The 15413-nt window shown below is 37.4% G+C and overlaps 1 protein-coding gene across 1 annotated transcript in view; it reads right to left on the reverse strand.

Annotated features, from left to right (window-relative positions):
- The window catches only part of MYCBP2 (MYC binding protein 2, E3 ubiquitin protein ligase), a 377715-nt gene that overhangs the window by 319670 nt on the left and 42632 nt on the right, over nucleotides 1-15413 (reverse strand). Inside the window, exon 2 of the mRNA XM_006887864.1 lies at nucleotides 10549-10624. Within this exon, the coding sequence (XP_006887926.1) occupies nucleotides 10549-10624 (76 nt within the window). The remainder of the gene's footprint in view (nucleotides 1-10548; nucleotides 10625-15413) is intronic.

A 15413-nucleotide genomic window follows, 5' to 3' on the forward strand; every position in this document is an offset into this window, starting at 1 on the left:
GCAATGAATAAGTCATTGATTTTACAAAATTCAATCATTCTATCTCCAGCCTCATTCCTGTCACCAAGCCCTTGCCTTCCGACAACCGATTCTTCGTTTTTAAAATATTTAATAGCTGAAGACACTGAAATAAAAGAAACTTGGATTTAGAGTAGTATCATTTTCTCCATTAAAAAAAAATTCAACTCATTTGGAGAAAAACGCAAACCATTTCAGTTTGAGTAAAACCAGAAAAATTATCATTTTCCCCCCTTTCTGTCTGTCTCTTTTTTTCTTCTCTCTCACACCCAACACCCCCCATATGCTCTAAAAGATTTGATATGCTTCAAGTAAAGCTGCATTAACACCTCTTGATCACTGTCATGTAATAGGTGTAAATTATTTAAGTGATAAAATAGTAAATTCTATGCATCACAGCTTTAAAGCTAATTGTTGTTGTTACATACCGTTGAGTCATTTGTGACTCATAGTGACCGTATGTACAACAGCCCTAAACCCTGCTCTGTCCTGTGCCAATCGCATTGCCTCTGACACACCCATCCCGATTACCCCAGTCACTGAATCAATCCACCACATAGAGGGTCTTCCCCTCCTGTGCTGTCCCTCTACCCTACCAAGCATGATGTCCCTCTCCAAGGACCTGTCTCTCCTTACAACATGTCCAAAGTATGTCAGAAGGAGCCTCAGAATCCTTGCCTCCAAGAAGTAGCCTGGTTTAACCCTCTCCAAGATGGATCTGTTTGTTTTCTTGGCAGTCCATGGAACATTCAATACTCTTCTCCAGCACCACAGCTCTCCTACTATTCTGACCTGGAATGGAGTTTTTAGTAGGCTTTGTGTTGGTTTCTCCCAAGGGCAGGGGATATCTCTGTATGCCCTTCTCTTCTCCCCGTTGTTAGATGTCAACAAGTCTAGTATGACTCATAGCTACCCTATGAACAGCTGACCTGAACTCTGCCCTATACTGGGCCAACCTCACAACCTCTCACACACTCAACCCCACTGCTGCAGTCACTGTGTCAATCCACCTGACTCTCCTTCGCCGTCCCTCAACCTTCCCAAGCATCATGTACCTCTCCAAGGAATAGCCTCTCCTAGGTATATGCCCAAAGTAGGAGACAAAGCTTCACCATCCATGCCTCCAAGGAGCAGTCTGGTTGCACCTTCTTCAAAATTATGTTTGTTCTTTTGGCAGTCCATGGGATATTCAGTACTTTCTTTCAACAACACACTTCTCAAAGACATCAATTTTTCTCCTGTCATTCGTATTAATCCAGTTCTCAGATGCACTGCATGTGACTCACCAGTCACCAATTATCATTAATGCATCCTGATTGCATATTTGGTTAATTTCAGACTACAAAAGTTGATTAAACTCTTAAATTTCCTCCTTTTTAGGTTTTAATTATTAATGCATATACTAGTCAAAGATTAATCATGGTACCATGGAAAAAACAGAAGTGAAAAAAGGTGGCACAGGAGATGTATGTTTAATTATTTGGGAAATGGAAAAACTTTCCTTAAATGTTTGTTTTCATTTTATAGTATCTGTCTGTAACTAGGTTATTTCATTTGGTACAGGGTTTAAAACCGAACCAGAAATTCAAGCAGGACTCAGAAGAGGCTATGAAGAAGGGACATACATCACTGCCAACGTCAGATGGATCTTTACTGAAAGTGAAGAATACCAGACAGATGTTAACTTGCGTTTTACTGACCATACAAATGCATTCAACTGAGTAGGTCATAATAAATTATGGATAACATTGAGAAGAATGGGCATTCTAGAGGAATTAATTGTGCTAAGAGGGAGCCTGTACATAAATTGAGAAGCAGTTTTGCTTGAATAGAACAGCGTGGTACTGTATGATTCAAAATCAGGTAGGCTGTGTGTCAGGGTTGTATCCCTTGACCATATTTTTCAATTTATATGCTGAGCAAATGATAAGAGAAAGTAGACTATATGAAGAATTCACATCAGGATTGGAGGAAGACTCATTAACAACCTGCAGTGTTCAGATGACATAACCGTGCTTGCTGAAAATAAAGAGGACTTGAAGTACTTAAAGAAGACCAGAAGCCTTCAGTGTGGACTATGTTTCATCATAAAGAAAACAAAAATCCTCACAACTGAACCAGCAAGTAACATTACAATAGAAAAAAAGATTGAAGTTGTCAAAAACTTCATTTTATTTGTATCCACAATCACCACCTAAGGTAGCAGCACTTAAGAAATCAAATGACAGACATTATGCATTCACTAAACATTCTGCAAAAGAGCTCTTAAAAGTGGTAAATAGCAAGGATGTTACTGTAAAGACTAAAGTGTTTTAACTCACTCCTTGATATACTCACCTGCTTCATACATATGTGAGAACTAGACACTGAATAACAAAAGACTGAGGAATGGATTTCTTTGATTTGTAGCATTAGTGGAGAACAATGACTATACCCTGGACTGACAAAAGAAAAATCTGTCATGGGCAGAAGCGAAGCCAACGTGTTCCTTAGAAGCAAAGATGTCAAAACTTTGTCTCACAGAGTTTGGGTATACTATGTTCAAGTTCCTAAAAAAGGATATTATACTAGAAAAAGTAGAGGGTTAGTGAAAGAGGAAGATCCTCAAAGAGATTAACTGACACAGTAACTAAAAGATTAACTGACACAGTAACTAGAACAATAGGCTTAACCACAGAAGTGATTGTGAGGATGGGGCAGGATCAGACAGCATTTTCTTTTGATGAGTCAGAGCCTACTAAAGACCCCTTACGGTGAAAACAAGGAGGTTTTCAAGGTCCATCCCTATGGAGCATGTATAAAAAAAAATTCCCTTTTCTTCATAGCAGAATATTACTATACTGCACGCATATAACATGTTTTATTGATCCAGTCAGCTGTCAAAGAACATTTGGCTTTCTCCATTTTGGACTAGTATGAAAAATGAGTTGTTGTTGTTTCTAATTGTTTGCTCTAGTATATAATGCAGCAATAAAGAAGGCTGTGAATTTATCAGTTTTTGTCACAGTTTTGATTATATGGATTAAACACTTAGCAGTGGGACTGCCAAATTAAATTATATTTCTATCCCCAACTTTCTAAGGAAATATCAAACTGCTTTCCATATGGGTTGTACCATTTACATTCCCACCAGGAGTATATGAGACTTGTACACTCTCTCCAGCATTTGTTGTTTGCTGCTTTGCTGAACACTGCTACTGTTGCCAGAATAAGATAGTATCTCTTTGTTATTTGAGTTTGTATGTCATGGTCAACTCAACAGTCCATAACAACAAGATGTCTCTAATAGTCAATGATCTTTAGTATTTCTTCATGTGTTTGTTGGCCATCTGAACATTTTCCATACTGATATATGTCCTTTGCTTATTTTATAATTTGTTATTTGTCTTTCATCTACAAAATCTGCAGTAAACATTACCTTCAATGGAGAGAAAGACTGAAGACAGTCTCTTTAGAAATGGGAACCAAACAAGGTTGCCCTTTATCATCATCCCTATTCTATATTGTATTGGAAGTGTTAGGGCAATAAAGCAAGAAAGTGCAAGAAAAGGCATCCAAAGTGGCAAAGAGGAAATAAAACTCCTTACAGGCAGAAGATTCTATGTAGAGATAATGCTAAAGACCCAGCAAAAATATTATCGTTCTAATTTATCAGTTCTGCAAAGTGTCAGGGAACAAGATCAACACAGAAAAATCAGATGGATTAGACTTCTTGTGGGATGGTGAACTACTCACACTGGCAAACCTACTTCTCTCCTGTAGGGACAAGGAAGGAAGGAAAAAGAAGCTCATGCATGAACAATAATTCAAGCACCCTGAAGTCTGGGGGGAAGTTGTTGACAGTAAAGTCAGACACCAAGGAGAGGGAAGGTATGGGTAAGAACCAAATAAACAGAAATGCCCAGCACCAACATATACCAGTCCCAGAAGGGCTTAAGTGTCACAAAAAGAAAAAGGGCATGGCGAGGGAAGTAAGAACTCCCTGTATTAGACAACCACTAAAGACAGAGCTTTAACTTCTCATGGATTGCAGATGACCAGCCAAGCAAAATTCTACCTGAATGAGGGTGACATTTCTGGGCAACTGAGTATGACTCATCCTCCAGAGCCATTCTGAGCCTGAGAGGAGAATGGCTTTATGGAGCAGGTTCTCAATAAAGCCATTTTTAATTAGGCACAGAGGAGGTCAGTACATGAGCAAGGTATGGGGATTTACTTAGGGTAGAAAGAGCAGCCCCAAATGCAAAAGCTACCAACCACTGACTTCATCTGGGACTGACCCACTGTGCCTCCAATTCCCAATCCTACGAATCTGGTGCAACAGCAGATGCTGGCTAACTGACTTGCTTGGCTGAGGAACACCCAAGCTATAACACTCACCATTACACACCAGCCTGGCAGAAATCTGGCAGACTCCTAAAACCTCATCTACTGGTCCCACCCTACAGCTGACCATGCCTAATACCAGTCTAACAGCCTTAAATAGCACTCACCTCTAGCCACAGGTGAAAAATTCAAAGGTACAGCAATACAAGAAAAACACCATATCAGACACACCCAGATTTACAATGTCAGGGATTCAGAAATTTACTGACCAAGTGGAGAGGCTCCACAGACAGGCAGAGACGTAAAGATATTCTGTGCCAAGGGGTAGCAGGGAAAGACAACAATTCTCTAGTTCCTTCAGTGGGCCTCATTGGAGACACCAGGGAGCACCAGACTAGAGCATCTACAGATTACATGAGAGCAAGAATCAAAGGTAAACCTAGCACTTCCTCCAGTGTTACATGGAAACCACTAACAACCACTACACCCCAATCAAAAGCAATGCACAATGAATAGACAATGCCATGGACACGTCATCAGCTATCCATACATGCCAGAAGAAAAGAGGTATTTTTAAAAAGCTATTAAAAACAATGTCACCACAAAGTCCTGGAACCAGCAGACAATCTCAAATCCCACAAAAAAACCAAAACAAGGTGTTAAAAAAAAACCCAAAAACAACAAACCAACAAAAACCAACCTTCCAAACCAATCAAAATATAGAGTCAGTGGATTTCTCAAAAAAAAAAAGCCTGAAGGAATTCAGATTCAAAAGAACAAGTGCAGCCACCCTATCAAATATAACACAGAAATTAGGCATTCTCAGAAAAGAGAAACCATGAGACCAATATTTGTTCCCATTTCCAAGAAAGGTAATCCAAATGGATATGAAAATTATCGCACAGTATCACTAATATCACATGCAAGCAAAATCTTGCTAACAATAATCCAGAGCTGGGTAGAACAGTACATTGACAGGGACTGGGGGAGGTTCAAGCTATATTTAGAAGAGGCCATGCATCAGAGATAACACCACTACTGAACTATGATGAATCTTGGCCAAAAGTAGGGAGTATCAGAAAGAAATCTATTTGTGCTTTATTGATTATGTAGATATATTTGATTTTGTGGACTATTACAAGTTGGAGATAACACGGAAAAGAATGGGAATCTCAGAACAATTAACTGTGCTCATGTGAAATCTATACCTGAATCAGGAAGTTGTAGGGCGAACAGAATAGTGTAACACTGTGTAGTTTAAAATCAGTAAAGATGTACATTAAGGCTTTGCTCTCTCTCCTTATTCAATCTATACGTAGAAAAAAATCATTCAAGAAGTTGGATTCTATGAAGAAATATGTGGCATCAAAATCAGAGGATGCAGCATTAGACACCTGTACTATGCAGATGGAATAACTTTGCTTGCTGAAAGCAAGGAGGACTTGAGGCAGAAGGTCAAAGACTGCAGTCTTCAATATGGACTACTTCTCAACCTTAAGAAAATACTCTTTACCACTATGACAACAAGCAACATAATGACAGAGAGAAAAGTGAAGTGGTTTATTATTTCATCTTGCTTGGATCCACACTCAATACCTTTTCAAAAACAATCAAACAATTAAAAATGTATTGTGTTGGGAAAGTCTGTTGTCACGGACCTCTTCAGTGTATGAGGGGCAGCAATGTTAGTTTGAGGAATAAGGTGTACTTGATTCAAGCCATGCTCTTTGCAATTGTTTCTTATGCATATGAAACCTGTATATTGACTAAGGACAACAGAAGAATCAATGCCTTTGAGTTATGGTGTTGGAAAAGAGTACTGAATACCCCATGGACTGCCAAAAGAACAAACAACTATGTTTTAGAGAAGGTGCAGCTAGGATGCTGCTTAGAAATAAGGATGAACTCCATCTCACAAAGGACATTATACTGGGAGACAGAGCTCTTGTCAGCAAAAGAGAGGAAGACTCTTAATGAGACGGATTGATACTATGACTGGAGCAATCAATGGGCTTGAGTACAGCAGGGACGGTGAGGATGACACAGAAGAGGACAGGATTCCAGTGTGCTGTTCAGAGTCATTATGAGTCATAGTTGACTTGATGATATAACAACAACCTATAATCACACTGACAATTAATGTTTTAAATGTATCAGTTAAGAGAGAAAAAGTATCATCATTTATAAAAAACTAAAAACTCATCAATATGCCACCTACAAGATATACACTTAAGAAAGGATAAAAATAAAGTAAAAATCAAAGGATGGGGAAAATATAAACCAACCAAATGGCTATTAAAAAAACCCAACCCAACAAAAAAAGAACAGAAGTGGCAATAGTAATCTCTGATAAAATAGATTTCAAGGTAAAAACCAGCATGAGAGACAGGGAAGGGCTCTACATAATACTGAAAGGTGTTAAGGTGGTGTTAAGGGTTTATTGTTCAAATAGCTTTCCTTGCGACAGAATTTTACTTTGTCATGTGAATGGGAAGCAGTATGTGAATAGGGTGTGTTAGTGTTAGCCTATCCACAAGGGGACTAGCTAGAATCAGCAATCTACAGTGAACTGGTTAATATTGCCATTAAATTGAATGGATCCAGCAGCAGAATTTGAGACTCTTACTACGAGAACAGTGATAAAAGTAAAAAGAAGAAAAGTCCAAAATGATGTCAGGAGAGACTGAAATTTGCACTATAAAGTTGTTGTGTTGTTATGTGCCATCGAGTTGCTTGCGACTCATAATGACCCTCTATAAAACAGCCCTGAAACCTGCTCTATTCTGTGCCAACTTGACTGTCTCTGATACACCTACCCTCATTACCTCAGTCACTGTATTAATTCATCTCATCGAGGGTCTTCTTCACCTGTGCTGTTCCTCCACCCTTCCAAGTATGATGTCCCTCTCCAAGGGTTGGTCCCTCCTTGCAACATTGCAAAAGTAGGTCAGATGAAGCTTCAGAATCCTTGCCTCCAAAGAGCAGCCTGGTTTCACCCTCTCTAGGACAAACCTGTTTTTCTCCTGGCATTTCATGGTATATTCAGCATTCTTCTCCAGCACCACAGCTCAAAGGCATCAATTCTCTTTCTGTCATCCCTAGTCATTATCCAGCTCTCTGACATGTAACAAACAATTGCAAAAATGATGGCCTGGATCAGGCACACCTTAGTCTTCAACTGATGTTGTTACTCTTTTGTACTTTGGAGAGGTCCCTGACAGCTGACTTTCCCCATGCAATTCATCTCTTGACTTCCTAGATGCTAGTACCAAGAGTGTTGATTGTGGAGCCAATTAAACTAAAGCTGTTAATAATCTCAATCTCTTCACCATCCATCATAGTGTTGCCAATCGACCCAAAGGTGAAAATCTTTGTTTTCTTAATGTTGAACTTCAATCCATATTGAAGGCTGCAGTCCTTGACCTTCTGCAGCAAGCACTTCAGGTTCTCCTTGGTTTTAGCAAGCAGGGTTGTGTCATCTGCATAATGCAGGTTGTTCATGAATCTTCCTCTAATCCTGATGCCACATTCCTCCTCATACAGCCCAGCCTCCCGGATGATCTGTTTTGCATATAGGTTGAAAAGGTATGCAGACAGAATATGTCCCTGGCATACACCCTTCTTGATTTTGAACCATGCAGTATCTCCATGGTCTGTTCTGATGACTACTTCTTGGTCCAAATACAGGTTTTGCATAAGCATAATAAAATGTTCTGATTCCCATTCTTCTCAGAGGCAGAGATCAAAACAAGGGAAGAAATGCTGAAATAAGAGTTAAAAAGAAGATTTCAACACGCAGCTCAAGAAGTCAACGTACTAAAAAACTGTGCAAAGAATTAGAGTTAGAAAACAAAAGGAGAAGATACTGCATTTCTCAAGATGAAAGAACTGAAGAATAAACTTAAACTTTAAATTGCAATCTTCAAGGGTTGCAAAATATTGAATGACAAAGTAAGTATCAAAAGAAAATGGAAAAGTCAAGACCAAAAAGAACTGGTCAATGTTGAACCATTTCAGGAAGTAGAATGTGTTCAAGACCAAGTGGTAATGAAGAAAAATGTTCACGCTGCATTGAAGGCATTAGCAAAAAAAAACAAACAAGGTCCTAGGAATTGAAACAATACCACATGAGGTATCTTAACAAACAGAAAACAGATGCAGCCCTGGATATGTTCATTAGACAAGGTCAAGAAATTTGAAAGATAGCTACCTGGCCCACTGAGTAGAAGAGAGTTATATTTGTTTCCATTTAAAAAAAGAAAAAAGATGAACCAATAGAATATGCAAAATATTGAACAATATAGTTAATATCACATAAAAGTAGAATCTTGCTGATGATCATTCAAAAATAGCTGGTACAGTAGGACATCAACAAAAAATGACAGAGAGTCCAACTGGAGTCAGAAGAAGCCTTGGCATTAGGAATATCAGAAGGATCTTGGCTGAAAGAAGAGAGTACTTGTGAAGATATTTACTGGTGTTTTACTGATTATGCAAAGACATTTGATCACGTGCATCATAACAAATTGTAGCTAACATTGAGAAGAATGGGAATTGCAGAACATCAGTTGTGCTAAAGCTGTCTGTACAGAGTGCTAGAAGCTGCTGTCAAATCTAACGAGGGAACACTACATAACTGAAAATCAGGGAAAGTGTGCATTAGGATTGTATTCTTTTCTCCCTACCTGTGCAATATGTATGCCAGGAAATTTATCCAAGAAGCCAGAATATATGAAGGAAAATGTGGCATCAGGATTGGAGGAAAATTCAATAATCTGCTTTATGCAGATGATACAACTTTGCTTATAGAAAGGGAAGAAAACGTAAAGCATTTACTGAAAAAGATCAAGAACTAAACCTTTCAGTATGGATTACATCTCAACATCAAGAAAAAAAAATTTTACAACTGGGCCAATTGGTAACATCATGATATATGGGGGGTGAGGGGGAAATGGAAGTTGTCCATCAATTCATTAGGAAAATCTGCAGTCTAGGACCACTTCAAAGTGCTATAGAGTAGGATGTCAGTTGAAAGAGTATGGAGCACCTGATCGGAGTTATGATATTTTCAACTTCTTCCTACGCATCTGAAAGCTGGACAACTAATAGTAATGATTGAAAGACATTGATTCTACTTCTGTCATCCTTGTTCATTGTCCAATTTTCAGATGCATAGGAAGTAATTGAAAAGATTTTCTTAAAAGAGCAAAATACTCAAGGCAAACCTTATTTCTAGTTAAGCTAAAAAGTTAGTGGTAAGACTTGAGGGCACATTTTAAACAATAACTTATAGTTTAAAAATTATCTCAGGGTAATATTTTCAGGAGTTTACCCACCTTCCTCAGCTCTATCAAGTCCAACATATGTGAGATTTTGAATTCTTATTCTACCCTTTTTTGACCAAGGCTTTTCTCTGGAATCCCTGATCAAGTTTTTTGGACTGGGAGGTGGGCTCTATTCATTAGACTTACTCTGTCATCTGTTTAGACTTTTCTAATTCAAATATTCTACACCATCTCTTCTTTTGCACAGTCAGCAACAGATAAAGCAAGCTTAGAACACTTAAACTGTATCAAGAGTCTCATAAATTCATCTACTTTGTCATGTCAAGAGAGGATATGGTGAACCAAATCCAAGTTCCAACACTAGCCAATTCTATTCCATTTCTAGAAGATGGTAGTGAAAGTGAAAAAGGAGAAGAGAAACTGATATGTCACCCCAAGGAACTAAAGATAACAACAAGAATGAATAATAAATCATTTTCAGCAATGAGATATTAACTTCCATGTTACTGGTAAAGAAACACTCAAGACTCAACTTTACATTAAAAGTGAAATCCAAAGAAGTTTTTTTAAAAAATTATTTTATAACAACTTTAAAGACTAGGAAATATGAATTTGTATATGTATAGCAAGCCATCTGTTAGGTACTCTCTGTATTTAATGCAAGTTCAGAATAATCTATTAATCCATCTCCTTATTTCTGTATAACAATAAAATATAAAAATAATTCTATTTAATTTTTGTCTATCCTAAGGCAGAAATATTTAGAATAAAAACTACTTGTGTTCATCCAAGGCTATATTATACTTCAGCACAAAGAAATGGAATAGCATACAAATTATATCCACATGTTATTAATATTAGTATTTTTATTCAAATGATATGAAAAAAATCCTCATTTGCCATCAATTAGCACATTTACCTTGCTTCTTGTCTTTATTTTTGATTTGCTCTTCTGTTTTCTTTTCAACTTCTTCTTATTTAAAATTTTCTTATTCCTTAAAAAATAGTAAAAAAAGATATATGAAAGTTCATATCAAGATATGAAAAACAATTATAAGTAGGTATTTCCAAAGTGAACAACCATTTTCAACAAACATTCATTCTATAAAGCAATGTATTAAAAGGTACACAGAGGATACCAAATGTACATAGAACATTTGGAATAGCTTTTTAAAAATTAATATTAAACTAAGAAATGTATACTGAATTATGAACGATAATGGATAAAAATTTAATTCAACAAAGATTTCTATAAAATTAAAAGATAAAATACATTAAATGAAAGCGTCATCATCCCACCCCCCTTGTTTTTAACTCTAGAGAACAGTGGAGATGGTAAATACAAGCTATAGTCCCTTCTTAGGCGATGAGGGGGACTACTCTTTGTGGTATTAAGGGGTGCAGTATAAAGAGGCTCAAAAATATATTTTTCATTAAATTACTACAGGAATCCAATCATGCTTTATATATCACCAGCCATTATCTAAGAGCTCTGCAACAGATTTATTCTTTAAGCAAAAGATGAAGATCCTGAATGACTTGGACAAAGAGATACAAGTTTGTGGTTCCTTTTCAAGAAAGAGATAAAATTTGTGGTAAAAATGAAGAATTACTGTGGGAAAAGCAAGTATTTTAATTTTTTTATTTATCATGCTATAATGAACTCTGTACTAAAATACAAAATAAAAATGGCAGTTATTGTCCGCAGGGACTTGAATGGAAAAAACAATTAATGCTGTTAAGGAGATCATAATACTAAAAAAATAAAGGCAAAAGGTAATGTTGTTATGTGTCTTCAATTCTCTATGCATAGCTGACCCTGCAGTGGGTTTGCAGAGGCTGTAAACTGCACTACTTTGTCCCACAGAACAGCTGCCGGATTCAAACTGTCTGCCTTTGAGTTGGCAGTGCCACTTCTTCCTTAATAGGCCACCAGAGCTCCCCAAAAGGTAATGAGAATAAAATAAGTGAATTATTACTTAAAAGACAACAAAACTGTGAAAAACAAACAACAACAAAATCCCAGAAGAGATGTACACGGCAGAGGTAAAATCCTTAAGCTTTGATGTCTAAGTGAATGGAAGGAGTAAGAAAGATTTTAGAGTCTAGGTCACTTAAACATCAGGGACACCATTCACAAAAATAGAAGCTGGGAGAGAGAGTTTGTTGTGAAAGAGGAAAAAAAAAATAGGTTCCATTTGCAAGATGTAAAATATTTAAATACAAGATGTTAAAATATCCACCAAAAATATGAGCAACAATCATATGAAAATTTTATCCTTGACCCTTTTTCAACTTCCCTCCTCAAACCAGATCACTACAGCGATTCAACCATATTGTATAAAAAAATTGCACTTTTTTGCATAGTCTCTCTAATGCTGCCACGCTAATCAATCTACCACCATGTCTAGCCTGGACCAAGGCAAAAACCTGTAATTAATTTCTACATATATACACTTGTCTTGAGACAAAATTTTGAAGAACAAATCCTAATGGGTAACCATTCAACTTAAAATGCTTAATATCTTTTCCATTTTCTTCCAATAAAGTACAAAATCACTGTTGTTGCTGTTGTTAGGTGCCATCGAGTCAAATATGCTTCATAGCCACCCTGTGAACAAAAGATCTTACCCTGTCCTATCCTGTGCCATCCGCATCATCTCTGACATACCTGAGCCCATTGCTGCCGTCACTGGGTCAATCTATCTGGTTGAGGGTCTTCCTCTCTTTTGCTGACCTTCCACCTTTTCCAAGCATGGAATCTTTACAAGAAATACCCTCTTTCCTAGCAACATGCCCAAATTATGAAGCTTTGTTAAATTTGTCTCCAAGGAATATTTTGGTTACTCCAAGTTACTCCAAGAGATATATTTCTTCTTTTGGCAGTCAATGAGTTATTCAGTACTTTTCTCCAACACTAGAGCTCAAAGGCATAGATTCCACTTTTGTCATCCTTATTTCACTGTCCAGTTCTCAGATGCATAACAAGTGATGTAAAAGACCATGGCTTGAATTAGGCATAACTTAGTCTTCAACCAGAAATCACTGCTCCTCAGTAATTTGGAGGGCCATGGCAGAGGACTTGCCCAATGAAATATGTTTCACGATCTCCTAACTGCTGGTACCAAGAGTGCTGATCATGGATCCTAATAAGAGAAAATCGTTGATAATTTCAATCTTTTCTTCATCTATCATGATCCAGCCAGTGGTAAGGATTTCTGTCTTCTTGATGTTGAGATGCAATCTATTTTGCAGACTGTAGTCTTAACATGGTTTAAAAATTTCCCCACTAATAGCTGAGCTCTGCCTACCTCCTCTGCCTAGTTTTGCATCTCTCCCAATCTGTCATGATAGTCTAGTTTAATAACACTCTCTCTTTCACTTGTTGAACCTACTGAGATCCTTACAGGTGTCAGAAGATTATTCTCCCTTCCTAGAATTCTTCCCATATCTTCTCAGTCACTCACTGTACACTTTTGAGGTCTTAGCATAAGTGTCATTTATCCAAAGTTTTTCTGAAAGATTCTCTAATGCACACTTATTTCGTTTTAGCCTTCTGCTTCATTGTATAATCTACAAATATAATTATGGCTTCACAGTGCCAAGTCATACCCTCTTTGTACACTGTTCTAAATCTTTGCTCAGAAATCTACTTAGATACTTCTCTTCAACAGTATTTTAAAAGAAAGTTGAAAGAAAAGGAAATAGGAAGATGACAAAAGAAGTAGTTCAGAACTAAAGCTACATCAGAGAGTAATATAAACAGAGTACCAAGGCCAAAGCAGTGGGTATGTTAATATTGATAGGTATATAATATTGATATATTAAAAATTAATAAAAATAAATACAAACAGTTACTACCAGCCAGGCCATAGTTTCTGCCATTATTTGCTTTGCATCAGAGAGCTGGACAATGATTAAGGATGACAAGAGAACTGATGTCTTTGAGTTGTGGTGCTGGAGAAGAGTGTTGAATATTCTAAGGACTGCAAAAAGAACAGGCTTGCCCTGGAGAGGGTGAAACTAAGTTGCTCCCTAGCAGTAAGGGTTTGAAGTTCCATCTCACATACTTCAGGCATGTTCCCAGGAGGGATCAGTCTTTGGAGAATGATATCATGCTTGGAAGGGTGGAAGGACACTGCAAGTGGATAAGATCCTGGATGAGATGGATTGACAGTAACTGAGATAATGGGGTTAGACATGTCAAAGAGAGTAAGACTGGTTCTGGACAGGTCAGGGTTCAGGGCTGTTGTACATAGGATCTCTATGAGTTGCAGGAGACTCTATAGTACGTAACAACAATCAAGCTGATTCTAAGGTGGTCACGTGTGTATCTCATTAAGAACAGTGCTCAATGTTTTCAATGGCTGACTTTTTTAGTGAAAATTTAGAAATCAATTTTATTTTCCACATAATAATATAGATCATTTGTTTTATAATATTCATTACCACTGATCAATTTGTTGTGCTGTTTTTCATTTTAGTGAAGGTTCACTTTAGAAGTTGGTTTTCATTGGTTCATTAATGCACATTTTTCCTCCTTTCCCCCTTACGCAGCCAATTTAATATACTGTCTAATCAACTCTTTATTGCGTATTCCCTTTCCCTTCACCAAACTTATCATTTCTTAAGTTTTACACGCCTCTCCCTCCTTTCTCATCCCTTACAAACCATCAAGATTGCTTCTGTGTGTAAACTTTTCTCTAGCTTTTTTAGGAGGTCAGAAGACCATATTCCTGATATCTCTGGGTAAATTCAAACCTCTCTTTCAAGTTAGCAGCCCAAGTGTTAACTGTTTACATCCGCCGGGGATTATGTTTAAAGAAAACATAGCCAGAAACATCCCTTTAGTAATTCATAATGGGATTGTTTTACACATATCTTGGTGTAAAGGGAGTATATAAACAATGTAGGAACAAGAATTCATCAAGATAGTTATGTTGCAAAAACAAACAGTAAGAAGAGTGGTTAATAACCACCAGAGCTCTTGAAGATACATACATATATACAAGCACAATAACTGCCTACAAGAATCTATTCAACTTTGAACCCCGTGACAGCATGATGACATTCAACTTTTCAGCACTGGTAACAAATCCGACATATTATTATTGTTGTTGTTAGGCACCATTGAGTCATAGACAACTCATAGCAATCCTATGAAAGAAAGAGCTGAACTCATGAAGCACCCCTATGAATCAAAGATCTGAATATTTACTTGTATAACTTTCATCATTTTCTCCACATTCATAGAGTTTCTGGAGGCAAGCTATTTCAGAAGTGGATGCCACTCCTGCTTCCAAGCTTGTTTTAATCAGGGAGCTCTACCACTGTCCACCATGGGTAACTATTATTGCATTTGGCACAACAGTGTCACAGTGAAACATTACAGATACTCAAAAAATATTAGGAAAGCAAATAAATAAATAACAGCAAGCATTTTTTAAATGTGTTTCGGGAAACCACCATGCCTCTATGGCAGTTTATTTGAGGAAAACCAGTCATTTGGGCAACATGACTTGCACATTTGCTAAAATGTTAGACAATTTAAAAAGTTTAGTGTCAGAAGCCAGGCGATAAGAAGATGTATGGCTTAGAGCAAGGCTACTATAAGCGACCCTCTCTAAAATATTGAAGAGCAATGATGTCAGTCTGAAGACTAAGGTGTGCCTGATACCGGCCATGGTCTTTTCAGCCACTTGCTATGCATATGAGAACTGGAAAATGAGCAAGAATTAATGCCACTGAACACTGTGGTGTTAGAGAAAAATATTGAATATCCCA

This window comes from Elephantulus edwardii, unplaced genomic scaffold (assembly GCF_000299155.1).
Source record: "Elephantulus edwardii isolate Elephantulus edwardi_28Jun2011 unplaced genomic scaffold, EleEdw1.0 scaffold00062, whole genome shotgun sequence".
In the NCBI taxonomy this organism is placed as follows: Eukaryota; Metazoa; Chordata; class Mammalia; order Macroscelidea; family Macroscelididae; genus Elephantulus; species Elephantulus edwardii.